Genomic DNA, 27,303 nt, shown 5'->3' with positions numbered 1-27,303 from the left:
TAAATGAGAACATCACTACATGTAAACTGTTGCATCTTTTAACACAATATATACCTAAAGTTCCACAGTCGGAAATGTGTTCCAATTTTTTTAAATTAAGGGTTCATTCATTGTCAAATGGTTTTAACATGACAATGCTTAACAACTATCTTGAAGTACATCCTTGTTCAGAGCTAATGAACCAGATGAGTTATCTTTATGGTCAGAAGCGGATTATTTCACGTTTGAAAAAGTAACAACACAAATTTAGCTATGATTTAAGTGGTCATGATGTGAAAATGCCACTTTTTTTCTAGCTGCAAAAATATCAACTTTATAATTCAATTAATCACAGTATGCTTTTTGGCATTGCCATAAAACAGGAAGTTTGGATAGCCATTTAACCAGTTTCAACACACCATTCTTTCTTAAAATGTCATGTACATAGTCAGAAATTGGGAGATTGTTATCAATTTCGTTTTTATGTACAATGTATGTCGGCATTTGATTTTGTTGTATTTCAGTTTTCCTATAAAAGTTGATGTGTTTCCCTCTGTTTTGTTTGTGACCTGGATTTGGTTTTTTGTAAGTTTTGAACACCGGTAAACTGTTGTTGCCTTTATATTTCTCACACAGGACAGGTGGATATCGCAGAACTCCATTCAGATCGATACCGGGTGTGTCGTTATGATACATCTTGCTATGGACGCATTATCAGCAATATGCATTAAAATAATAAAAAAAAAAGTTAAAATAGGGAATTATACACCTACAGTTGTTACAGATCAGACGAGTATTTTTGTGTCTTCAGACTTTTAAAATCCAAAAATATGTCGCTAGTGAGTTGAGTCACAGACAAATCGTATCGTATCACGGTTCTGATGATAAATTTTAGTAGTAAATAAACTCATCATAGATACCAGGACTCAATATTATATATACGCCAGACGTGCGTTTCGTCTACAAAAGACTCATCAGTGACGCTCGAATCCAAAAAAGTGTAAAAAAGCAAAATAAAGTTCAAATGTACTGTTTCTACTCGGCTGCATGCGTATGGTAATCGTTTAAAAAAGTTGAAAATAAAACAGGTAATTTGATTTGAAGGACAGTAATCAGTCATGTACAGTCTTTCACTTTATTTCCAGTAAGATCATTGCTGTTTTCTTCTGTTCATACAATGACGATTGTGGTAATTTTATTTTAATTAGCAGTAAAGAAGAAGTTATGAAAGCTTCACGGACGCAGTCAAGAGTTGGTTGACCGTTGTGGACTATCTATGTCATATCTATGCAATCGTCGTAACCAATGTCTCGCCCTTTATTTCTGGATTGTTACATCACCAAATTAGACTTCTCACTCAATTAATACTAACAGTAAATAACATGACTTTTTTGAAAAGCTTTATATACATTGTAAATTATATAGTAATATAAAACGGAAACGATAGTTTTACCACTGCTTCTTCTAAGGAGATCATTTTAGAAAGATATACAGTCTGTTTGAATTGTTAACTCGTAACACAGGCTGTAACCATCAACCTTTATAAAGAAGACCTATCAAAAGAAAACAAAGAAGAAAAATACTTTTTTACATATATCTCATGTAGGGTTAATTACTTGTGAGTCGAAACTGTATGATTCCCTGAAAATGTCTTAGGGTAAAAATGTTTTTTAGATTGTTGTCTTATCGTATACCACCACTCCTTGTATTCATAAGTTACACAAACTTTAGTTCTTTTTCAACATTTTTTAGAATATAATAACTATCTGACTTTTTTATTAGAAGACTCGTAAACAAATTACCTGCAAGAACTTTAAAAAAGATAAAGGTGACAAACATTGCACATCTAAATTATTTTTTGTATGATGAAACTATGCCATGAGAATATGCCGAAGTTCAAACTAGAAAGACGGGCTTATTGGGATTTAAGGCTAACTTTCTATGACTTATGGTTAATACTGCGTGTGTCGCATATGGTGTTAGTTTCTGCAATCCGATTGTTTACTAAATAATGTCTTGGTAACTAAGGTTAAAAACTTCAATAAGAATACAATCTTGATTCAAACAGTAACACGTACTTGAAATGTTAATGACATACACATGCTATTTACCTACATATACACACATGAAGGATATTGTTTTAAATGAACCCGACTTGTGTTTTAAAATTAACCTGATGTATTATACGCTCTAGAAAATAGGGGAAAATAAATAACACCTCATACCCCGACAATTTAACCACATAACCTTGTGATTTTTATAAGTTTTGAAATTTCAAGTAGTAATTTTGACACATAGGAATTGAAGAAGTCGTCAAAATGTTACCTGCAATACTTCCGGTCAGGAAACACGCTGCATTTCCCGTTATCATAGCTCTCAGTATCATACCAGTGATATCCCCTTCTCTTGATGGCACCAAGGCACTCAATGCTCCAAGTAAAATTCCCATTGATCCAAAATTAGCAAATCCACATAAAGCGTAGGTCGCAACAACTTCAGATTTGTCCTTATTTAAATTAAAATACATAAAAAATACAGCTACAAACAGTTTATGTTTAAATTTTACCTAGTTAAGGGCATACGATACAGTTACAGGGAAGGTAATGACGTTGCTAACGTAATTTGTTATTTTCGCGACGTCAAACTGTAACATATCGGGCAAAGATGCATTTTTCGACTGATTTTCATCATTCAAACTGATTTAATTTGAAAACGAGTTCATGGACCCCTATTTTTCATAACGGCATTTTGTTTCATTTTGCAGGGAGATTATGTGACCCAAATTTTATAAAACTGTAAATAGAGGATTTTTTTTAATTTTGATAAACATGCAGTAAAAAATGACGTTTTTTCCTCAATTCATGAACATTTGATAAATATGAGTTATTTCTGGATAAAAAAATTGCATATTTTTTAGGATATTTATAAAATACAGAAATTACCGATTATTTAACAAAAAACAATTTGTGTTTATCTTTTATAACAAAAAAGTTATGTCTTTCTTTCGAAACAGAAATTACGGCTACAAATCTGAATTTTGAGCAAATATACAAAATTTCGACCTCATTTTACTCAAAAAGTAGCACATGAAGGTATATTTTTTATTACATATTTGATTTAATCAGGTAAAAACTAGCCTATATGCAAATTTTCATGAACTTGTAAATACAGGATCAAAACTGTATCGTATGCCCTTAACGTAAACTAATGTGTTTGGATTTTCTTAGAATTGGTAGTTGTTTCTTTTTTATAATTTTATACAGTTGGGACGATTTAACAACTTGATATTTTAAACCAACACCATTCTATTATTGAAGGCTGTACGTAGTCCTTAAAAGTATTTTTTTGTTATTGCTGTGATCTGTCTTATTTTTGTATAACCCACGTCTTTTTTTAATTTATTTAAGGTAGTCGAACACTCCTACCACAGTGTTATCTGAGGTCACGTACATATTCTTAATATATCGATAAAATGTAAAGTTAAAAGGAAGAATAACTAGATTATTGCCCACCAAAAAATCAAGTTGCATCATTTCTTCTAGGGATAATAATCAGATATATCACCCTCGCAGCTTTGTGTTATTTGTTTAATTCTGAATGCTCTTTTAATAGCGTTTTTTAAAATGTTGATTGTTGTTATGTCAGTTTTATTATCGTTTTTTTTTTTTTCACTTCAGTGTTTCTGTTGTTCCATTGTTTTCCTCTTATAGTTGATGTGTTACTTTCAGATTTAGTTTGTAACCAGGATTTGTTTTTTCTCAATGGATATATGTCTTTCAAACAGTGGTATAAAACGATTGCCTATATTTATGTTGGTTAATTTAAAAAGGTAATATGAATTTGTAACCTACTGGACATAAATTAGATGATGTTTTCTTTAGTTTCTTAATGTTATTGCTGTCCCATTTTTGCTTACCCAATATCTCCTTTTTGATATATATATATATTGTAATCGTAAGTCCCTTCCGCAAAGGTAGAGTAGAATATTAACTTCGTATAACTGAACAGACATTTTTAAAACTATAAAGTCTTATTATGATTATAAAGACAAATTATGTGTTTACCGACATTATTCCTAGTTCCAGTGTAATGTTTTGTGTCCCATTGTTATATATGACATCATTATTATTCCACCACCAATTTAAACTACTGCTGTTGTCTGTTGCGATGAATTTTGTTAATTCTTTTCTGTTGTTTATAATCTTTGCCAAGTCAAAGTAAGCTATGTATTCATTGGTGAATGTCTTCTTAGCCACAAGTGTTGCTACTTGACGACAATCTGGAACATCTGCTCCCATGAAGTATGCAATAGGATAAAACAGGTAGGAACAAATGAACTAAAAAAGATGAAATGTAGCAAAATAGCTTAAAAGTTAATTTGATAGTTCAAAATTAAAAAAGAATGTTTTATATTTTAAATTGATGCTTAAACTTGATGGAACTTTAATCGTATACAATCTGTATAATTAGTTCATTATCTTTAACAGAAATATTACACACAAACAAGGGAAGTATAGCTTAAGAGGAAAGTGCCTTTATTTGTCAGCGTAGATTCTGGATCAAATAATGTGCATTCACTGTGTAGGAGTCCCTTGTCAATTCGAATGCAACTTTTATGATCGAATGACAAATCCATGCAACCAATTTCTTGAGAGACGCCCCTTCACTTCCAATATCATTGAATAGCCTCGTGGCATGATTATACTTATAATTCAGTGAAAACTATTTTTGATGTTTTGAAGTAAAACAAATATATCCACATGTTTGCTGTTAAGACTTTGGCAACGTGTTTTAGGAACCTCCATTTTATTTTGTTTTGTTATCACCTTTTAAAACTTCTATCGCTCTACTTCTTAACTGATGATTTTTGCCTGAGGTATTATCCGTGAGAAGACGAAAAGGAAAATACAAATATTTCTAACTACAATCTTCTATCTGAAGTGTATGCTGTGTTTAATAGAATGGTGTTCAAGTGTGACGGTCCACCACGTCATCCATCAAGAATGTTGTAACAGTTTTTAAACTTTTTGGGAAAAGCAAAGTTTATAATTTAGCCTAACAGAGATAAGGAGAGAACTGAATCAAAACTATAATTTACCTCTAAAGTAAAATCCTCTACTCCAACTCGTTCTCCAAACCATGTCAAGGTAACGTTGACAAATTCTAGCAAACTCAAAAATGCAATAACATTCACAATAATTGCAGCGACAAGTTTTGCTGAGACGATGGCTCCATGAGTAGCTGCATCAAATATATTCCTATCTGCACTATAGGAGAAGTTAGAAAAAAACACTAAATCTGTGTATATTAAATTGTAAAACTAGAAAACCCGTGGTTACATTCAAGAAGATTTTTGTCTCTGAACGTAATTTGCGGAATTTGGATGATGTCATTGTCATATAAATAACATCACCTTTAATTAATATTCGAATTGTATTTATGTAAAAAAGAACATTACGATGTTTAACTCTTTCTATGTTGGCTTTCAATATCATAGTATTGTAGTATATTCTTATATCATCGTAGCATATCCTATGAACTTCAGAAGTAACCCGAAAGCATAAAATTTATAGTTACTGATCAGATTAGACAAAAGCACGAGTTATTGACTGAGATACATAAAAGAATCTTGACTGTATCAAATAAGCCAACGTTTGACCTTAGAAATTTTGTTGCTAAGCTTTAGAGTTTTCGTTATTTACATTTTGCTCTGTTGCTTGCATAATATAGTTGCAATCATAATGCAGCACGTATCGGTTATTTTGTTCGCTACTGGCATCCTACAGATACATAGAGAGTTAGTAAAAGCGATATGAGGTGAGACCGGAGGTCGAATTCCCTATGGATTTTATTCACCCTCTATGGTCCGAAGGGGTTCATTAGTTGACCGTATAACGAATTTATCGAACGCTGTACTTTTTCTGCTGCGTTTTGTTGAAAATTAAACAATGAAACACAACCACATTAACAGTAGACGAGACGTCATGAACCCTCCTCTGACATTTACTAACTCCCCACGGATTCATAGGGGGTCATCACGTGGCGGCGTTAAAACAATCACAACATGATAATTTACCCTCGGTGCGATAAACTTAGTTGGTAATGCAATCGTATAGACTTACGATTTTGCTATTTTAGAGTAATCAGTTGTAGACGTTTTGGACCTGTCGAGTTCCGGGTATGACAGTTTAGACAATGCCAATGCTGCAGGCGCTGACATCACGGATGCTGTTAGAAGGTGATTAGCAGGTACCTAACAACGAAAATGATTATGGTGCTTCAGGAATTTGTACACTTTTATATAATATTAGTTTGAAAGTGTATATGATTTGTACGCTTGAACCGGAAATTTGTGATTAGTTCGGCCATTTTTACTTTTTTTTATTCGATGCGAATTATGAAGACAAAACGTGGTAATGCTTACTGACACATGATTCAGTCCTTCAAAAGAAAAAGTCTCAGGTGCAAAATATCAATGCAACTAAACTCCGTGTCGTGTATTCACATTTTTATTTGATATATCATTATTGTGCAATATTTACTTGATACTGTTCATTTCTAATTCATATGACTTACGTATATTTAAAGCAGCCGATCCTTAAGTGTTAAAGTAATTTATAAGTTTCTATTAGTAAAGCATAAATAACACATATGAACTTACACCAAAGCTAATATAAGCTCCAAGTACACTTCCCGCTATTGTTGCAAATCCTCCAGTCAATATAGCATGTAGTTCCGAGTTTGTTAAATCCTTAAGGAATGGTCGAAGCATTAGTGGTAAATCTGTCTACAAAAAAAAAAAAAGTATAATCTAATGCAAGAGTATACGGTCTATGAGAACTAAAAATCTGGTAAGCTATGACGTATTTGACCAAGGTGACAGGATCATCATTCGGGGAATAACATTCTGCCCTACCCTAGACACTAACTGTAATATTAGAAATCTAGAGTTCAACATATGATCTTCAACAATTAGAGAACGTTTACAATGCGTGTTAATCTAAAATCGTTATGAGCTTATAACATGCTATAAATAGAAAATAACTACGATTATCTGCCGCCAAAAACCAAAGTATCGTTGGTAAAACAATAGTCGAGATGACTAAAACCATCCACTAGCGATAATCTTAACTGCACTAATTATTAACTGACGGGGGTGTTTGCGTATCCTTGTCTTTCTTGACACCTCATTACAATAAATACAACGGGAAAAAAGGGGCTGGAAGTAAAAATGAAAAAAAAACACAAATAACGAGGAAGATATATAGTGGAGCGGCGGAGAGGACAATTTCAGAAATTTAAATTACCTAAATACCTCATGGATTTTTAATAGCTCATAAGAAAGCTGAAATCGTGTACTTTTTGAAAATATGTGTCGTCAATATGAAAGCTGGTACCATTATGCCGAAAATCAAGGTCAAAGGTCATCCCCTAAAATATTCATATTTTCATCTCGAAATACCATTGATACTTTTCAAAATTAATAATCTATTCAATAAATTAAATGAGTATTAATATGTATCAATGTGTTAGTTCATACAAATTTGTTTTTTTATTTGGACTTGACGTCAAAACAACGTTATATTTAACATTTTTGAAATTAGTCCGTGGTATACAAATTTTAAAGCCTAATAAAAACCAGTAGCATTATAAACTTGATATTTCACCTCGACAAATAGCATTTCTTGGACACTTTATGATAATAGTTTTTAAAAGAGTATTCGAAATGCATAGTTTATAAATCAAACAATAAAAATTTGCAGCCGTGCTAAATTTCCTTTTAGTTTTCAAGGATTAGACATGTCTCTGAATTTTCCTTAAATGAACTTTCTCAATACAAGATACCTTTTGATATAATATAGGTTATTGGAGTGGTAAACTACACAATGAGAGCAAGCATTTTGAAGAAATTATTCAAACATTAAGACATGAACGTTTTGGTACTAGTATCTATGATGAGTTTAATTTCATAAAAAACGTGGAAAAAAACATAGCAAACCAAAAAGCTATCAAATATTGTAACAAGAACTATTTTCATGATATTTCATCTGTGTCATCAGCTTTGTCAGCGGATACTGACTGCACATTATTACAACTTCCTACATTTTGGCAAAAACATAAATCAGTGCAAGGAAGACCCTGCTCCTTGCAAACACATGCTTCCTGGCATGCATTTTCCCCCTTACACGAACAAATAAGATCTTGTAGAAAGTCTGATGCCATTTATCCCTCAAAGAAAACTGGCTCTAACTTGTCATTGTGTGCAGTTTTCCAACCAAAAGCACATGGGGAGCCATTATTCGGGTTGGCCAAATTTGCCGACACCCAAACTTTGCTTTGCCACATTGCACGCAGTACGTGTTGCTTAAATACGGATTCACATGGCGGAAACTTTATAAGACTTTTATCTCTATTGATAGCCAACTGATGTCGCAGCAAATTTAAATCGTTGTGATATTTCTTAAATTTGTACTTTGAGTCGTATAAAGCAGCAACAAACTCCCTAGCAGCAACTACCAGGCACTCTGCGAGAGCAGCACATTTTCTTCGAATATCATGCGAAATATCCATTGATACTGAAGAAAATGTTTCAAAAGACTTTTTGTCAAGAAGCCAAGTGATAAAACTTATCAAACTACTAGTAGGTGGCAACATTGCTTCTGACATTTCCAATAATACTTCGTCATTTGCAGATAATAATCTCCAGAAATGTATACATTTTCCATTTTTTGTTTTAATATTGAGGCGGCTGCATAGAGTACATGCATATCGGTTTGTTCATTGGTTTTGGTGGAGCTACATGTACTCAAGTCGGCTTTTATCTCAAGCAATTCTAATTCTGCTTTGATGCTATTAGCTGCCTTAACAGTGTCACCAATGGAAATGTCGCTAGCAAATACAATACTAAATTTACCTTGTCCTTGTTGAGCAAAAAATACAATGGCATCCTTGTAGTGCTTCTCAAGTTTAGCCTTAAGCTTGGAGAAATTACAGTAGGTCTTACTTATTTTATCAGGTAAAAAAGACTGGTACATTGTCAAGAGTGATGACAATAGAAGAGACCTTTTGTCACAAATGAGGTCTCTGTCTATAATTTCAACCACTCTTTCAAATGCCAAATCATACGCTGATTTATCAGTTGATTTTGGTCTATATGCCAAGTATGTAGTCAGACATGCTACATTATACACTGCTTTATTGAGAAAATTCTCTTTCTCTATTCGATTAATCTTTTTAGCGTCGCATGCTCTAACAGCAGCATCTTTAAGATTGGCTAACCGTTCAGCAGATGAAATGGTATGCAATGTTTTCACCCTTTTATGTGACATTTTGCTGCAAATAATACACTTTGATGTATTGAGAGGGTGATCATTATTTCCAGGCACCAAAGAATTAAGATAAATCGTAATTCATATCTGGTGTTTCCTTTTAAGCTGAAGAACATGCTTCTGATTCTAAATTATGTTTACTTGTGTAGCTTTTAAAACATGACCTATGGTACCTAAATACGGGTATTTCACTAGATATTTCATTGCAGAATTCATTAAAAAAAAAACTGAACAAATCATCACGTCTCTTTGCTTCAGCATTTATCAGGCTTTTTCTTCCAGATTCCGTTGATATTATTAAATTTTCATCATCAACAGAACCGCATATAATGCAATTGTCAACACCAACTTCCACTCTCCTTTTTTTTGGCATCCGGCGGGACTAGTTTTAATGAGACTGAAAATTTTTCCATTTGACGAAATAAAAAACAAATCAAACACACCTGAAAACCAAACCAACCCTACAATGATATTCACTTTTCCCGTTGAATTCAACAAAAACTAATACACAACAATACCAAACAATATAAATTAATCACAAAGCTTCGGAAATTACAAAATGAAAAAGAAATATGCTTGAAAACGACTACAATCAACCTTCGAAAAATTGCTAAATGTTGGACTATAAATAGAAACCACAACAATGTCGGTAAATTTGTGACAAATATTCGGACTTGAAATCTCGATAAAAAGCAGATATTTAGCCAAATATTTATCTTATAAGAAATTAACTGCAAAAAGTAAATCGAGTCGATTGTAGTATTATACGGCGGCTTTATTATTGTGCCTTTAAAATACACCTATACTGCACGTGCAAATAATGCTAGGTGAAAAACGATGATTTTTCAGTGTTATTTTCAACCATTTTCAGATGCATTAGGACTATTTTTAAAATGCTCTTAAATTGTATGACGTTCAAGAATAATTATATTTACCAATTTCGTTCACAAATTATTTTTTAGAACGTATTTGATATGAAATATGAGTACCGAATCAGCAGTGGGGTATACGATGCAAGTTGGGTAACGTCAGTTAATGCTATTTTTAACGTCATTTGTACCACATTTGATTTTGACGACAAATTTTTTTCAGAAGTTGAATAATCGATAGACATTTTAAGCCATTAATATCCCATGAGGTATTTAGGTAATTTAAACTCGTTAACTAAGCGACTTTTTTAACATTCGCCGCTCCACTAATATATATAAATATAGGTCTCCTGAACATTTGTTAAAGAACGAAACACTAAGCAACGCAAAATTTCCAATAAGAAATGCTCATCAAGAGCCTGTAAAGACTTGAAATAGTCGTCTGTATACATGTATCTAGAGTTTTTAACCCGCGACTCTGAATAAGTATTTTTAAATAAAAAAAATAAAATTAAGTTTTTCTCTCAAATACGTGTTTAAAAATTATTTTTACATACCATTCCAAGGAAAATATTTCCCGCAGCACTCAGTGATTCTGCCGGTCTTGTACCCATACAAAATCCAAGGAATCTTCCAGCATGTTTAATCAGGAATGGAATTACTCCAAGATAGTATAGAATTGATATAATGGTTGCCATGAAAACTACTACTGGCATTACCTGAAAAAAATCATTTTTTAAAAATAAGTCAGTGAAATGAAATAAATGTTTTTAAAACTTCTATAAGCTACTGTATTAAATTCTTTGGTCTTCGTTTATATATACTAGAAGACTCCCGTGATATCGCGAGTCTGTGACTGAATTAAAGAATATAACTATGCGTAAGCCTTATTTTATTATTGGTATTGTCATCTGATAAAGTCATACCGATTATAAGATGCACAGTTTTCTCTGCTTTCAACATCTTTCTGTTTGAACCCGTCGACCTCGAGCTTATCAATTATTGGTAATATTAATTTTATTTGGAAAACAAAAGGGCCTGGAAAGGAGTATTTGTTAATCAACAGCGTTGTCCTTTATGAGTTATAAATAAAGTTGAATTCTTTGATTCGCTGTTTTACGTCATTCCGGCTAACAAATTGAAAACTGTATATGCTGTACCTATACGCCTTCTTTTAAGTACAGCTTTTTTTATTCGTATTGTCATTTTACAAAGTCATTCTGATTAAAATACAACAATCGGGAACAATGTGACAATGATTGAATTTAGAAGTGTCAACCCTGTGATTACGACCCGTGTATATAGCAAAATCCAAAATACAGCGTTTGTTGGTGCACCTGTCAGATGCGAACGTACAGATACGGTAATGGGTAACAGGTGAATATATTATTAGTATCGGTATCGGATTCGACCCGACACTTCTTAATTATTGGCAATGTTAATTAAGTGGAAAACAAAAGGGTCTGGAGTGGTGTGATTTTAATCAACAGTATTGTACTATATTAATAATAATAATAATAATTTATTTTATTAAAGTGTCACATACTTGTCTACAGATTGTTTATACAGTTTATATAATATACATTGCACAATAATAAAATAAGACAAATACCCAGCCTAGAAAGGCTTATGAGACACTATATATACAAATATATATCTATTTAACAAATACAAAATAAAAACTTAATAAAATGTTAAAAATGTTTAAAATTATCCGGATATTACACATCATAAAAAAAAAAAAAAAAATATTTTAACATAAGTAGTTAAAAAAAACACCAAAAAACATATCTTTTAAAAATAGATATGACAAAATTAAGTATGACGTAAAAAATAAATAAATGATATGTGATAAAAGAATATATTTTAAAGAGGTTATACAAACAGATTGCGAAGAATAAAACGAAGTAATCTTGTTTTATTAAAACCCTCTCAGTAAAATAGTCAATAAAAGAATATGATTGAAATGAATTAAAAAAAATAATATTAAATTAAAAAATAACTGTTACTTTGACTATTAGTTATATATAAAGTTGAATTCTTTGATTCATCGTTTTAACGTGATGACGGCTGACAAATTGGCCCTCGTTATTTTAGTATTATAGATATATATAAACGAGTCTAAATTGAAAACTGCGTTCAAACCTATCATTGCGTTGGATAAAAACCGCAATTTTTATAAAAAAGTGAAAAAAAAGTATATTTAAACAAAACGCATTTGACTAACAGGTCGAACAACTGATGTTCTTTAACCCTGCTGACTGCCATTGGCGATTGCCAAATACAATTGATCACAAGATGTAACAAAATGGATCTTAATATAAATTTATTACTAAACAGAAAAAAAATAACTTGTGGCCACGATGTTATGCCACAAACATACGGTGTCTATATTTTTTTAATACACCAGATCCGGATTTCGACAATAAATGTCTCTTCAGTGATGTTAGGGATCGAAACGGTAGTTGGAAGGCCATATAAAAAGTACCCTCATTTTTAGATAAACTCTTGAATTTTAAGAGTAAATATAGGATGAACGGATAATATAAACCGGAGGGAAAATATGATACAAGCCCAAACGAAAAAACATAAACGAGTCTAAATTGAAAACTACATTCAAACCTATGATTGCGTTGGATAAAAACCGCAATTTTTATACGTGTACATCTTAAACAAATTTCGTTGTAGAAGGGTCTAAAAACAGCACAAACAATATTTTCAAAAAGACCAATAAAGTGAGAAAGTATATTTAAACAGAACGCATTTGACTAACAGGTCGAACAACTGATGTTCTTTAACCCGGGCTGACTGCCATTGGCGATTGCCAAATAAAATTGATCACAAGACGTAACAAAATGGATCTTAATATAAATTTATTACTAAATAGAAAAAAATTAACTTGTGGCCACGATGTTATGCCACAAACATACGGTGTCAATATATTTTTAATATATTGAGAGTACAGAAATATTTTTAAGGATGGATAATCTGTACCTTGAAACAAACACATATTTTCATAAAGAAACAAAACATATTTTCATAAAGAAACAAACACATATTTTCATAAAGAAACAAACACATATATTCATAAAAATATAAAATTCCGTCGGAATAGTCGAACGCAGATAAATACGAAGTTACTTGTTTTCTTTTTTGTTTGAAAAAAAAGAAAATGGTTCTGTGATATTTATTTTTTCCCATAAGAAATAATCCACTATACTCATGTGATATGACGTCGCATGCTGCATCACCGCAGAATCAAAAACAAAATATCAAGATATTTCCTTACTTCGTTATGTATACACACCTTAAAAGCAAATAAATGTTCAGCGAACACCGTACCAAAGACAAATTCAGCTCCGACATCACTGTACACCAGAAACTCAGTAACTCTATCACCAACCCATTTGAAAGCATCGTATCCCCATTGAGTTTCTAATGTGATCAGTGCAAAAATAAACTGCAATGCAAGTCCCCAGAATACTGGATGCCAGTCTACCTATAATATAATACGGAAACACTAACTGTGACAAATATGCTTGCGACAGGCATCTGTATAACGTGTTATTAAAACTATTCTCTCATTCTTGAATTGTTCTTTAATTTGCACATATCTGTACAGGAGTTTTAACAGACTAAATTGGTTGTATACTTCTTACTTGATATTACATATTTGTCTTAATTGTTAAAATAATTAACACGTTTGAAATAAATTACACACGGATTTAAGGTCTAGCAGTACTTGTAAACCTAAAACAAATTGTATCAAAATTACGTTATTGTTCTTTTACTTTATGAATAAACACATTTAATTTGTAAACTGATCTTTCTAAAATAATTATTACGCAGCCATCAAAGCGACTAGATTTCTGTGCAGGGTTAACTTGTGTGCATTGAAAACTATTATATGCTAATAAATAGCTATTCCAGCTGCAGCAATCAGGTTTTCAGTATTTACAGCGGGGGAATTGTTTTATTATATTTACATGTGCAGGGTTTACTGATGTCACATAGAAGATAATTATGTAAAGGGCTACCTAGTCCAGTCGAAATGTGAAACAATTGCTCAGTAGGTGGTAAAAGCATCAAACTTTGCAGAGTGTTAGTTGGGTTCATTACTAACATTTATAGCTATGGACCCAATTCAGAAAATCAAAATGGCGGCTCTGGGCGGCCATTTTGAAATCATGTCCAAAAAGTCAATAAAAATTATTAGAAAAAATATGAAAAATATGTTACTTAACTAATGTTGATAAACTTTCGTATTTCTTATGACAAAGAATATAAACTGAGGACTATTGAAGTATTTAGTGGCCATCTTGATTTGCAATATCTTATTATTCGCTATCCTAAATTGTTTTTTGAATTAATACTAAGTTTTATATGCATTTACAACTAGTTTTGCTAATCATTTATTAATGACGGTTGCTTTTCATTTAAGATATATTCACCAAGTGCTCAATTAAGGTATGCTTATGTTAACAAATAAATGTATTTAAAGAAATACGTAAATTCTTTTAATTGCAGTTTTGTATGTAGGGCTTAGGCAATTTTTTACCATTAAAAACATCCGTATATAAAATATGAGCACTGTATGTTGAACAGGAAAAATACGTAGGATTCAAAATCACTAGAGTTGACCAAATCTAATAAATAAATAAAGAATTCCGCAACGGGAAGAGAGGACACGTGATGATTTACAATGCCAAGCAAATACAAAAAGAGCAGACATAGACATTTGAGCTGGTAATCAGTCATACTTTGTAAGCATACAACTGTTCAACGTTGATGAAGGCCATACAATGGGAGAATCAGAAGGCAAAAGGTACTAATTCTGTCAAAGCAAATCTTAATATATATAGTCAGGAAAAACAAAATGAGTCAAGGATTGAAAAACCCTGTAGAATAACCAGCCACAGTTGTGATGAATCAACAAGAACAATGATTGCATATATTTCTTTATTTCTTTGTGATGAGGTATCTGATTATCATCATGAAGCATCAACAATTGTGATTGACAATAGAGTATGTGACTGTCACTTGAACTACTAACCATTGTTCTTTTAGACAGATACAGTGCTGAAGATTAATATTTCAGGAGCCGATCTCATGCTAAATGTGTGTTAAAACTGCACAATAAGTCAATAAGACAGAATTCGAGACACAGAAAGAAAGTCAAAAATCTGTTATCCATTGCAATGGGGCTTGCCAAAATAACAGAAAACAGTGACGGCTCACAGTCTGAAACAGATATTCTTTTGATATTTGAAATTGATGATATGGAAAAATGGTACAGTAAACGTCCTTAGTAAATATTAGTTGTCATGGAAGGGACAACATTTATGAAAAATTGAATACTAGCTACCATAGATGATATGCAAGCACACACGAAAGGTTGCGTCTTTCTCTGGATTCTCAATGAATATGTTGGGGAAGTTCTGAAACAGGCCATGTCTTTTACAAAATGTTTAAGTCGTGATGGGGAATGCCTCTTCATAGTCAAAGTAACTAGAATAGTTTGAAGGGTTAGGCTTGCTACTTTAGAAAGGTTTACAGGGACATTCATTGTAGGCTTTCAAAATGAATCCGTTCCACAATCTTTGAGACATCTTACTCTCTATCGGAGGACTGATCAGTTGCAGTTGCATCCCTTCGATGACGAGTTGCACAATTGAACTATTATAGCTGAGAAATGGTGAGTGTTGTCTTCCACTCATCGATATTACTGGATTGTGTCTCGATGGTTGGCCATCCTGTATCATTCATACTAAGGAACCTTGTATGCTTGCAGATATCCTTTGTTAGTTACATTCCTATTTTGTTACATGCGTTGCATCAGTCATTTCTTCCATGATAACTACAAGTTGTTCCAGGCGTTTATTGTACAATTAAGCGTGATCTGCAAGCTTGGAGATTGGTACAATACCTCTGACTGACCGTGTGTCGTCAATCTATTTTATTATTTTGAAAAGCACAACTCCAAGGATAAAAGATTCTTGGCTTTCTTTCTATGTCTTTTATTCTGCCTATTTGCCATATCAAGTTTTATCAATCATTAAGCAGGATACTGGTGATTTGACATCTCCAGCTCTTACTTTGGCTAAGGAAATATGTCTTGTAGTACAGGTGCACAGTCATGTCCCATTTTTTGTCGATTTTTAAATTTCGAAATATCATGGAGATCTTCAGATACATCACCACAGAAAAAATACATTGCAGTCATTGTTTGTGTTGATTCAGTATCACTTAACAGTGTCTAGTTACTTCTTGTTTTCTTTCAACTGGAAATTTATCTTCAACATCAGAAGTATGTTTTCCCTTTTACTGATGAAATATTTTGAGATCTGAAAATTTGTTTGACAGGAATTGTGCCGTCTGGAGTGCTTCTGCAGTTCCATAAACCTCATTCAACTGTTTCAAATCGAGCGGAAGAAAAACAAATTCAAGACCCAACATTGTTGTATGCCTGCAACAAAAAGAGTGATTGCCAGCTCAAAAGTCCATGTCTGTTCTGTTTGGATCTGCCTGCCATTGCATGCAAACCCTCACATGTCCTCTCTTGCCGTTTCACACATTCCTTCTAGTCTAAACGCTCATTATTTTCTTCTGATATCTAGCTCCAGTGTTTTGAAAATATACAATTTTGATATTTTCCAACAACAACGTTCATTCATAACTTATTTTATTTTCTTAATATCTGTTTTACAAAGTTACTTAGGCAAACGTGTAAGTAACAGTTAGAAATTCTTATACTGATATCTTTATTTTGTAAACATGTGCATGCCTTATGTGACCATTTTATAAATATTTAATGCATATTAGTAAAAAAAAAGTGTGAATGCAAACAGTGAATAAATAAGATTAGCGAATAATGTCATATTGGAAATTCATGTTTTCAAAATGGCCATCATTCTAAATGGCTACCAAAAAATAAATACATATGAAGTCCTCAGATGACAGTCCTTGTCATCTGGGATGAATATACCAAATGACTTTATAATAACTTCCTGCAACAAGCGCTTAACTGATAAGTCAAAGTGAACACGGTTACTAAGGAAATGCAAATGTGTAAAGGCAGTATTACGTATGTAAATGTGAAGGACAATGTGATAGAACATGATAGACAGAGTGAGGTTTGACAAATCATGTACATTTCTTTTTTGTTAAATATAATTGAGAACATTTGAGCAGTTGGTCTTCCTATAACATTATTTACTTGTATGATATGAAATTCATTATGTCTGCAATCAAGGTTTTTGGACGTTGTTTCAAATGAACAATATCAACAAAACGAATTATCCTGTAATCAGCCAAGTATTATAAATGACAGGTATACAAATATTTTCTTGCTTTATTTATACTTGTAAAATAAAATCCTCCTGTTATACTATGTTGAACAAGCGGTGGCAGGAATATTGCTTTTAGAGTAATAGTTCATTTGATGATCTTCTTCGTGGTCGCGTTTTAACTATGTCGATTACTTTTGAACATTAGAGACATGTACATTGTCGGAAAATATAAAGTAATTTGTACCCTCTACGAAACAGAAGACAAACGCGGGGAGGGGGGGGGGGGGGGGGGTGTTCATAGGCTCGCTTTTCGTCCTGTTTATATAGCTCAAACAAATACATTTGTATATCTTCGACATTGGGTTTTTTTTTTTAAATTTTCATCGAATAATGACCTTTTTTGGATTAAAAAACAAAAAATTTTCAAGATGGCCGCCATTCAATATGGGTAATATTTCCAAAAACTTTGTTCAACAAGACAATTGGAATCAGCACTGTTATTTACGGAAGCCGATAAGGGCCATTCAAAAAAAATATTTTATGTCGTTATTACGACATAGCATGTCGTAATTTCGACATAACATGTCGTTATTACGACATCGCTATGTCGTAATTTCGACATAACATGTCGTTATAACGACATCGTTATGTCGTAATTTCGACATATCATGTCGTAATAACGACATCACTATGTCGTTTTAACAACATATCTATGTCGTAATAACGACATCGCTATATTTAAAAGAATATGTATTATGATTGCCAAGAGACTAAATGACAAAGAAATTAACAATTATACGTCATCATAATGTCCCCGATAATTATAAAAGCCCCCGCATGTTCAGCTATAAAAGAGGGAAGAAAGCTACCAGAGGGAGAGTCCCCGAAATGCTGTGTGGCAGACAGTGTTATTATTCAATTATTAGCTCCCTTGGTAAAACTCCAAATTTCATATTTAATGTATTTTATTGTTAAATAATTTACATGAAGCTTAATAAGTATACATTTGTTAATTGCATAGCTTTTGTTATTTGAATTCATTGGTTAAAGATATTTATTTATATTGTAAAGTTTAATATTTGCATCGTCGCAAAATCTTTGGTTACCTTCTTTGGATACCTTCAGTGAGAAACTTATATATGTTATAGATACCAATTAAGATTAACAAGACCTGTAGTGCTATAGCTGTACAGTCAGACAAAATCGTTTAGATTAACAAGTTACCGGTCGTAGAAAAGCTATGCAGTCACACATATTGGAAGAATATTATGTGGAATTAATAGAAGACTGAAATTGTGCAATCAAGTCAAGCCAAGCTTTCCATCTCCCTTTAAATAAGCGCAAACTACATGGCTTCTTGGTATAAGGGTGTATTGAAGTATTGATAGCTCTATTTCTACTTTCAAACGTTGGGCACGCGCGATGTTCCTACAACCCCTAGGATTTAAAACGGAATCTTCGAAATTTCATCCGCAAAACAAAATAAAAATGTTAGAAAACACGAACCAATATTAAAACAAATTCAATATATGTTTCGAATAATGTTTTTACAGCTATTGATCATCTCCTAAGTAATATCTAGTATGTTTGAGGATTAAAAAAAAGAAAGCTATGTGAAAAAAAACGGATGTCCCCATCCAACGTTACATTTATGAAAAACTGTTTTAACTCTTATGTATAGTGATCCTATTTCTTATTCTCTGATCTTCTTGATTCTTGACAGGAACAACGACATGTGTCGGTTCTTTGTGGCGTTGAAGCCGTTATTTTACCAAATTTCATTTGACTCGACTGCATATTATAGTAGAAAATGAATAAAAATAGTAAGACAATAATTATATCTAACAAAAGTACAAATATTTGCCTCATGTGAGTTCAAATATTGCTGATTCAATAAAATCTTCTTTACACAGTCGTTTTTCAAACGGTAGCCATTTTGTCCAAGTTGATATTTCATTTTTGTAAGCAGTTAAGGCGTATATTTTTTTATAATTGATCAAAACAAAAAATAAATATACGAAGAGTAAAAAATGCCAAGATTCTTTCCTTATTAAGGTGGTATGGGAGTCTAAAATAAAAATGATAGACTTTGTTCATACTTTGCCAAAACGTAGTATCTATTGATACATGTTAAAAAATATTATTAAAATGATAGGTCACCGTGCATTTTTTCAAGCTACGGGTCGTGACAAAATGACAAATTTTGTATGGATAATACAGGAAAAAACACTATTTTGTGAATAGAAACTAAACGAAATGATAGAATTGTAAAATAAATTAGGAAAATATAGCTTTCAAACAATGCTTTGATAATATCAAAAGAAAAGATAGGGTCACCGTGCGTTTTTTCCGGCTAAAATACAAAGTAGAAAAATTCCATGAACAATCCAACAGAAAATGCACTGTTTTAGAGTTACCTCCCCTTAAAATGACAATTTCAAAATATTTAAAAACAACCAAAAAATAATCTACACTTGTACATATATTTATATTTATAAGTTATATTCTTATAAATTGGATCTTTTAAATGTAAAAACACATGAAATATCTGCATTCTTGCATCAAATTTTGCTAATTTGATAGAAAATATGGACCTTAGATTCTCTGTTTTTTACAATCCAAGATGGCGAAAGACACCCATACCACCTTAAATACATATTTGGGTCTTAAAGGAATAAAATGCTTCCATACATTACAAAACGGTATCCAATTTTTCCAAATGTCTGAAAACGTCTAAAATCCTAAAGACGCTCATTTCCGACGTTAAATGTGCTAAAGTCTCAATTAAATGTTTATGATAATTAAAACAAATCGTGTTATGAAATTTGGAGAAAGATGTTAATAATTGCTGCCGGAAAAAAAATAGTGCATGTTGCTAAAGACTCCGCCCGGGGAAATAGGTTCGACACAGGTTAAATTTTGCAATTTTTATTAATTATATAGCTTTTAACGATTTATTTAAAAGAATTTGGAAATGGGGGGGAAATCCCATTTTGTAAAATAAATCGAAATTTATGTTACGGGAGTACTCCGAAATAGATCATTTAAAGTCGTCACTTCAGTTAGGTGCAATCACCAATTTCAAAACACTTAATACCAGTTCACGGAATGTTTTACTTCGCGATTTGTCCTGCTATTTCGTGATGAAAGTAATTCCTGTACTAGCGAAGCCGGAACTTTTCGTCAATATAAACTTGTGCATGAAATGGAGGTAATTGAAAGACGAATCCCAAACAGCAACGAAAACCGTTTCATCGAATTAAAAAAAAAGGGATTATATTTTTGTTTGCTGTTTTCGCGGACGACCCAGGAGTATATTACTATATTTTAAAATGAATATATCTGAAGATGACTTGGGAAATAATTCTCAAACCAAGGTTCAAGTAATTGAAGGGGTGTATTTCGACAACTTATGTGTCAGGGAAAATACAATTCTATTCAAATTTAACCAAGGGTAAAATGTTCGATTTACTTGCAGAGTGTCAGATATATTTGTATTGGGGATGAATTAAGATATAGAAATTTTACAATGACAGATGATATGCAACTTGAAAGTTAAACATCCTATGATAAAAAAAAATATGAAAACCGTATACATGTACTTCCGTCCCATCTTTTCTTCCTACATTATTTGCGACAGTACTGCATTTTAAGTTGAAATAACTTAAGGGGTAAACATTATTATATCGATTTCCACAACTCGAGATAATTTTTTGATAAAATGACATCATAAAACGAACAGAACCAGAATCAACCAACAATATAAAAAACCGAATAAAACTTACAAATTAATCGAAGTCAAAGACACTCTTCGATGTCGCATTTCGAGTGTAACGTGTTGTAGGAATATCGTGCCCAACGTTTGAAAGTAGCATTAGAGCAATTGATACTTTAATTCATCCTTATTACAAGAAGCCATGTAGTATGCGCTTATTTTGAGGGAGATGGGATGCTTAGCTGGCAAGTTGGGCTCGCATTTTCACATAGTATTATCTTCCTGATCTGTCTGTACAGCCATTTGTTAAAGGTTAATTTAGTATCCTCACTTGGTTTTTATAGAATATATAAGTTTCTCAATGAAGGTATTCTAAGAAGGTATCCACAGATTTTGCGACGATGCAAATATTAAACTATACAATATCAATAAATATCTTTAACCAATGAATTCAAATAGCAAAAGCTATGCAATTAACAAATATATATTTATTAAGCTTCATGTAAATTATTTAACAATAAAATGCATTAAATATGAAATTTGGAGTTTTACCAAGGGAGCTAATAATTGAATATTAACACTGTCTGCAACACAGCATTTCGGGGACTCTCCCTCTGGTATCTTCCCTCCCTCTTTTATAGCTGACTATGCGGGGGCTTTTCTAATTATTGGGGGCATTATGATGACGTATAGTTGTTAATATCTGTGTCATTTAGTCTCTTGGCAATCATAATACATATTCTTTTATATATAGCGATGTCGTTATAACGTTATTACGACATGATATGTCGAAATTACGACATAGCGATGTCGTTATAACGACATGTTATGTCGAAATTACGACATAGTGATGTCGTTGTAACGACTTGTTATGTCGAAATTACGACATGCTATGTCGTAATTACGACATAAATTTTTTTTTTTGAATGGCCCTTATCGGCTTCCGTAGTTATTATATTACCCAGGTTTCATGTCAATATCTTCTCTAATATTTTTTTTATAATTTTTTTTATTAATCTATAGAGATCAAACGGCCGCCATTTTAAAATGGCCTCCTCTTCCGCAAATTTTGACTTTCAGTGTGGGTCCATAGCTTAAAATGTTGTCCATGACATATACTACCACTATTCCAAATTTCATGCTTTTACCACAATCTGAGCAATTTTGTCAAAAATCTGCACAAATCGACTGGACTAACCCAAGCAGCCGCAATCAGGTTGTCTGTGTTAACAGGGGAGGTAATATTTTTGCACTATATTTACCTGTGCATGGTTTACTGATGTCACATAGAAGAATATTATGTAAAGGGCTACCCCAGCAGCCGCAATCATATTGTCTGTGTTTACAGGGGAGGTAATATTTTGGCATTATATTTACCTGCGCAGGGTTTACTGATGTCACATAGAAGATTATTATATAAAGAGCTACCCCAGTAGCCGCAATCAGGTTGTCTGTGTTTTCAGGGGAGGTAATATTTTGGCACTATATTTACCTGCGCAGGGTTTACTGATGTCACATAGAAGATTATTATATAAAGAGCTACCCCAGTAGCCGCAATCAGGTTGTCTGTGTTTTCAGGGGAGGTAATATTTTGGCAGTATATTTACCTGCGCAGGGTTTACTGATGTCACATAGAAGATTATTATGTAAAGAGCTACTCCAGTAGCCGCAATTAGATTGTCTGTGTTAACAGGGGAGGTAATATTTTGGCACTCTATTTACCTGTGCAGGGTTTACTGATGTCACATAGAAGATTATTATATAAAGGGCTACCCCAGCAGCCGCAATCAGGTTGTCTGTGTTTACAGGGGAGGTAATATTTTGGCACTTTATTTACCTGTGCAGGGTTTACAGATGTCACATAGAAGATTATTATGTAAAGGGCTACCCCAGCAGCCGCAATCAGGTTTTCAGGATGATCGATAGCAATGTTAATGATAACATAAACCACAATAAAAATAAACACAGCTACTTTTAACATCCTGAAAATATAAAAAAGGGTGTAGAATCTGAATAATGCATTACAAAAAATTACCTCTACATTGCAACGTATGAAAAAAGCGTCACAAGTCAGGCATGGGTTGTTTGTACATTAAAACAGAGCTTAAATATTGTCGTACAGGCTTTTTCAAAATTGGTGACCCTGAAATAACTTTGAAATCTTTTGTTTCGCCTGTTGTCTTGTTTTCTTGTGTAATGTAACTGTTTATCTATAGTGAAACTTTGTGTGTGTGTATGGGGGGAGGGAATCATGTCAGACACTTACTAGTTGGTAAATATGTAGACTTTTTCATGACAGGCCGTTTCTACGGACACAAGATGTGCGACTACTTTTAATAATAGAATATTTCTGAATTTGAACAAATTACCAAAGACACACAGCCAAATATGGACTGTGTAAAATGTATATCCTACATGAATCTGAAAAAAACATGAGAATACTTTATACGATTTTGACCAATTAGCAGATGTCGAATAATATCGTTGTCAAGAAAAATCATAACTCTTGTACACATCGTGTATTAGATAAGTTATCTCATAGGCAATCATACCATTCTCTTCTGTTTTATATAGTCAGCAAGTGACGTCTCAAAACCAATTCAATAATCAGAAATAGCAGATAGGATACAGAGGTATAATGCTGAGTTCACACGTAATTCGAATTCGATTCGCATTGACTAATTCGAATTAGTTTAATTCACATTCAAAATGTTTTTCGTCCTAACGTCAATTCGAATTCGAATTGCAATGCGCGTCAAATTCGCTAAATACTGTTCTAAGGACGTTAGCTTTTTTAAATTCGAATTAAGAAAAACGTATTTCTAATGCGAATTTGATAATTCGAATTAGCCAATTCGAATCAATTCGAATCAAAAAAGAAGAGTGTGTGAACGCGATTAGCGAATTTGATTCGCATTCGATTCGAATTCAATTCGAATTAAACGTACGTGTGAACGAGGCATTAGTATATACATGTAAAGCACTAATGGGTTTTGTAATAAAAAAAAATGCATTTGAACTCCACATACCACTTAAGATGGAACATTACTCTTTTTGTACTAGAGCTGCTACAGCAAGGTGCAAGTCTATCACGTTTCCAATTTTTTATATTGCTTTTAAAATGATTGGAAAACCAAAATCCAATTATCATCATCAGACCGAAAACAGAACAAATAAGAAGTCTCCACTCCGGTTCTCCGCCAAATCTGTAGTACATAGCATATGCTACATACGATAGATATGCCAGAAGTAATACTGATTTGAAGACAAGTTTTATAATTGTTTTGTTTTTTCTCAGACAGGTGTAAACCGCCGATTGTATCAGTAAAGTTTGTCTAGAACAACACTCAGAATTACTGTCATGTGACATTTCAATCTCCATATGAACTTTGTCATTTGTAATAGAACTTTCAGCATCATTCTGGAAAATATAAAAAAAGTAATTTGTACTTTTGATCAAACTACTTTAATTGCAAGACTCAAGAAGTGTCATGAAGTGATAGAGATTTGTTTAAAACGCTTAAAATTTGCAACAATAACCACATTTTACAAGTGTTTTCATCTTTTCTACATTATATTCTATTCTTTTTTGTAATTTTTTCCTTAACTTCACATTTTCGTCCTGAACATGCCTGAAATATTTGCCACTGGACATTGAGATAATAACAATTTACCATTCATAACTTATCACATTTACAGAGTTTTGTTATGTTCTCATTTGACAAATACAGCGATTGAAGTTTTAGTTGTATAGTATAGTAACATTTAAAACCAATCTTAAACAAATCTCCTATATAGATATAGGAAGATGTGGTATGTATGCCAATGAGACAACTCTCCATCTATTAAAAAAATTATAAAATCAAACAATTATAGGTAAAGGAACGGCTTTCAACACGGAGCATTGGCTAATTCGAACATCAAGCTATTGTCTGCTGATTTCATTCTTTGTTTGTTTGTTATATTTACAAGAAAATGATAACAGTATATTGTAGAAACAGAACTCTACCCTGTTATCATTTGTTTTCATTTTATTATACTATTTACCGGAATCTTACCCTCATCATTATTATGTTATCGCCGTTAATGGTTTGTATATAATAGTTACCCTGTCAGTCTGAAATGCCTCATTTTGGTATGATAGTTTGTCAACTGGAATCCGGTCGAATTCTGACCCATTAGAGTTGATAGAACTCGCTTTGATCGATTTTAGCTCAACAGCCATCTGACAAAATAGAACTTGAGTTTTGCCGTTTCAACACAGACCCTAAGATAAGAGTGCATACTTTATATATTGCCGATAATTTATCTTATTTTGCAAAAAGGTTACAAGGAATTTCGACTTACACATATAAAATTAACTATAAATGTTTACATCCTGTTTAAAAACGAACAGTTTGAATACCTGACAATAAAAACATATCATTTTAATTTATTGTGCATGATTCAAACCAGTTAAATTTATGTCGGGTTTGTTCATTGTGTGTTTGTTTTAATGTCACAACATGTTGAACTTCATTTAAAAAGTAGCAATATAACAAAATTACCGAACTCCAAGGAAATTCAAAATGGAAAGTCTGCTATCAAATGGCAAAATCAGATAAAAACACCAATCACTTCAAATAAATATTAACAACGGTCACATTCCTGACTTGGTACAGGCATTTTCTAATGTTAAAATCTGGTCTTATAGCTAGCTAAACTTTACACTTGACGTATAGATATGCAATTTATATTTCATCATTGTAATAAAAGATGCTCAAAATCGGCAGCAAGTCTGAGAAATAATAATCAAAATTGCTACCGCTAATCAATGTATGGAATATGAAAGAATAACACCCGTTCTTTGCTGAGCAGTTTTATTTCAGTCTTGGTTTTTAATTTGTTTTTATCCGATCCAACGACAAGTTTACGTGGGGGCTACACGATACCATTTAAAAAGAACAAACAATACACAAAGAAACATAACCCCCAGATAAAAATGACGAAAATAATAAGTAAACAATTATTTCCATTCTCAATTTTATTATAAATGAAAATAGAAAAATGAAATATAGGTACGTGAACACCTGTACATAGTCATTTATAATTTATATTACTATTATATATAAATAAGAATTAAGATGAGGTATGGTTGCCAATGAGAAAGGCTCCACGAGAAACCAATAACACAGAAACTCTTAACTATTGGTCACCATTCGGCCTTCAACAATGATTAAAACCCATACGGCATAGTCAGTATGTCTATCGATTAACGAATTGAATTGTATGTGACGATAAAAACCGTCAATTGGCGATATATAAAATTGTATAGGTTCAGATGTGTACTGGCATTGAGTTTTATATTGAATGTTTGGATTCGTCCGAATATTTATCACGACAATACTATTGAATTTGTTTGCGAAACTTGTAATTCACATTTCAGTAAGTTATAATTGTTTATTTACTCAAATGAATAATTTAAGAGACATTATGTAAAGTAAGTCCAGTAGGACATAACAAATCCATGATGTTGAACTCGATCGGTTAACGAAGGACACGATATGTTCTAAAGCTACCTCGCCGTCTGTTTAGTTTGAAAATCCATATTATGTTGTTGTGTTATGATTTTTGGAAATTCCAATGCTACATTTATATCCCCCCTACTGTGTCGTTTAGTTGTTTGTACTTGTATACTTGTTTCATTCTTATCCAACTGATATAACACCATGATAATGAGCGATTGATTTATATATTTTTTTTTTTAAATTGTTCGTATTTAGAAGTGTACATGACTTTGAAATGACTTTACTTATTGTCATGCAGTCATTTATCTTGGATTGATATACAGCAGAAACGTTAGACACATGACAATGAGACAGCTAGCATTCCAAACTTATACAAAAATAAAACCAACAAATATCTGGGGGTCAGCATTGTAGGTATTAAACAGTAGAAAACTGACATACAATGTATATAGATGAACAGTACAACGATAGAGACATGTCTAACAAGAGAACACATATAAATTAGTATACCAAACACTTACCTTCCGACATAAAATTGCAAATATACCTGATCCTCACGATGTAATACTTATTTTACCTGGAGCAAATAACATTACGTTTCATAGTGAAGTAGGG

General features: G+C 32.5%; 1 protein-coding gene across 1 annotated transcript; it reads right to left on the bottom strand.

Moving 5' to 3' along the window:
* Window positions 1-1,384: 1,384 nt before the first annotated feature.
* LOC134707110 (solute carrier family 28 member 3-like) lies at window positions 1,385-27,303 on the bottom strand. Its single transcript, XM_063566629.1, has 12 exons — window positions 27,210-27,303; window positions 25,290-25,448; window positions 24,211-24,602; window positions 23,019-23,163; window positions 13,485-13,676; window positions 10,735-10,896; window positions 6,641-6,766; window positions 6,102-6,232; window positions 5,078-5,246; window positions 4,044-4,316; window positions 2,305-2,485; window positions 1,385-1,532 (listed from the first exon to the last, which is right to left on the bottom strand). Exons 2-12 carry the CDS (start codon window positions 25,404-25,406, stop codon window positions 1,513-1,515), a joined length of 1,908 nt encoding a protein of 635 aa, XP_063422699.1. The 5' UTR covers window positions 25,407-25,448; window positions 27,210-27,303; the 3' UTR covers window positions 1,385-1,512.

The sequence above is a fragment of the Mytilus trossulus genome, chromosome 2 (genome assembly GCF_036588685.1).
Source record: "Mytilus trossulus isolate FHL-02 chromosome 2, PNRI_Mtr1.1.1.hap1, whole genome shotgun sequence".
Lineage (NCBI taxonomy): Eukaryota > Metazoa > Mollusca > Bivalvia > Mytilida > Mytilidae > Mytilus > Mytilus trossulus.
The sequence above is the reverse complement of the archived record's forward strand: the minus strand, read 5'-3'. Positions and strand labels throughout refer to the sequence as shown.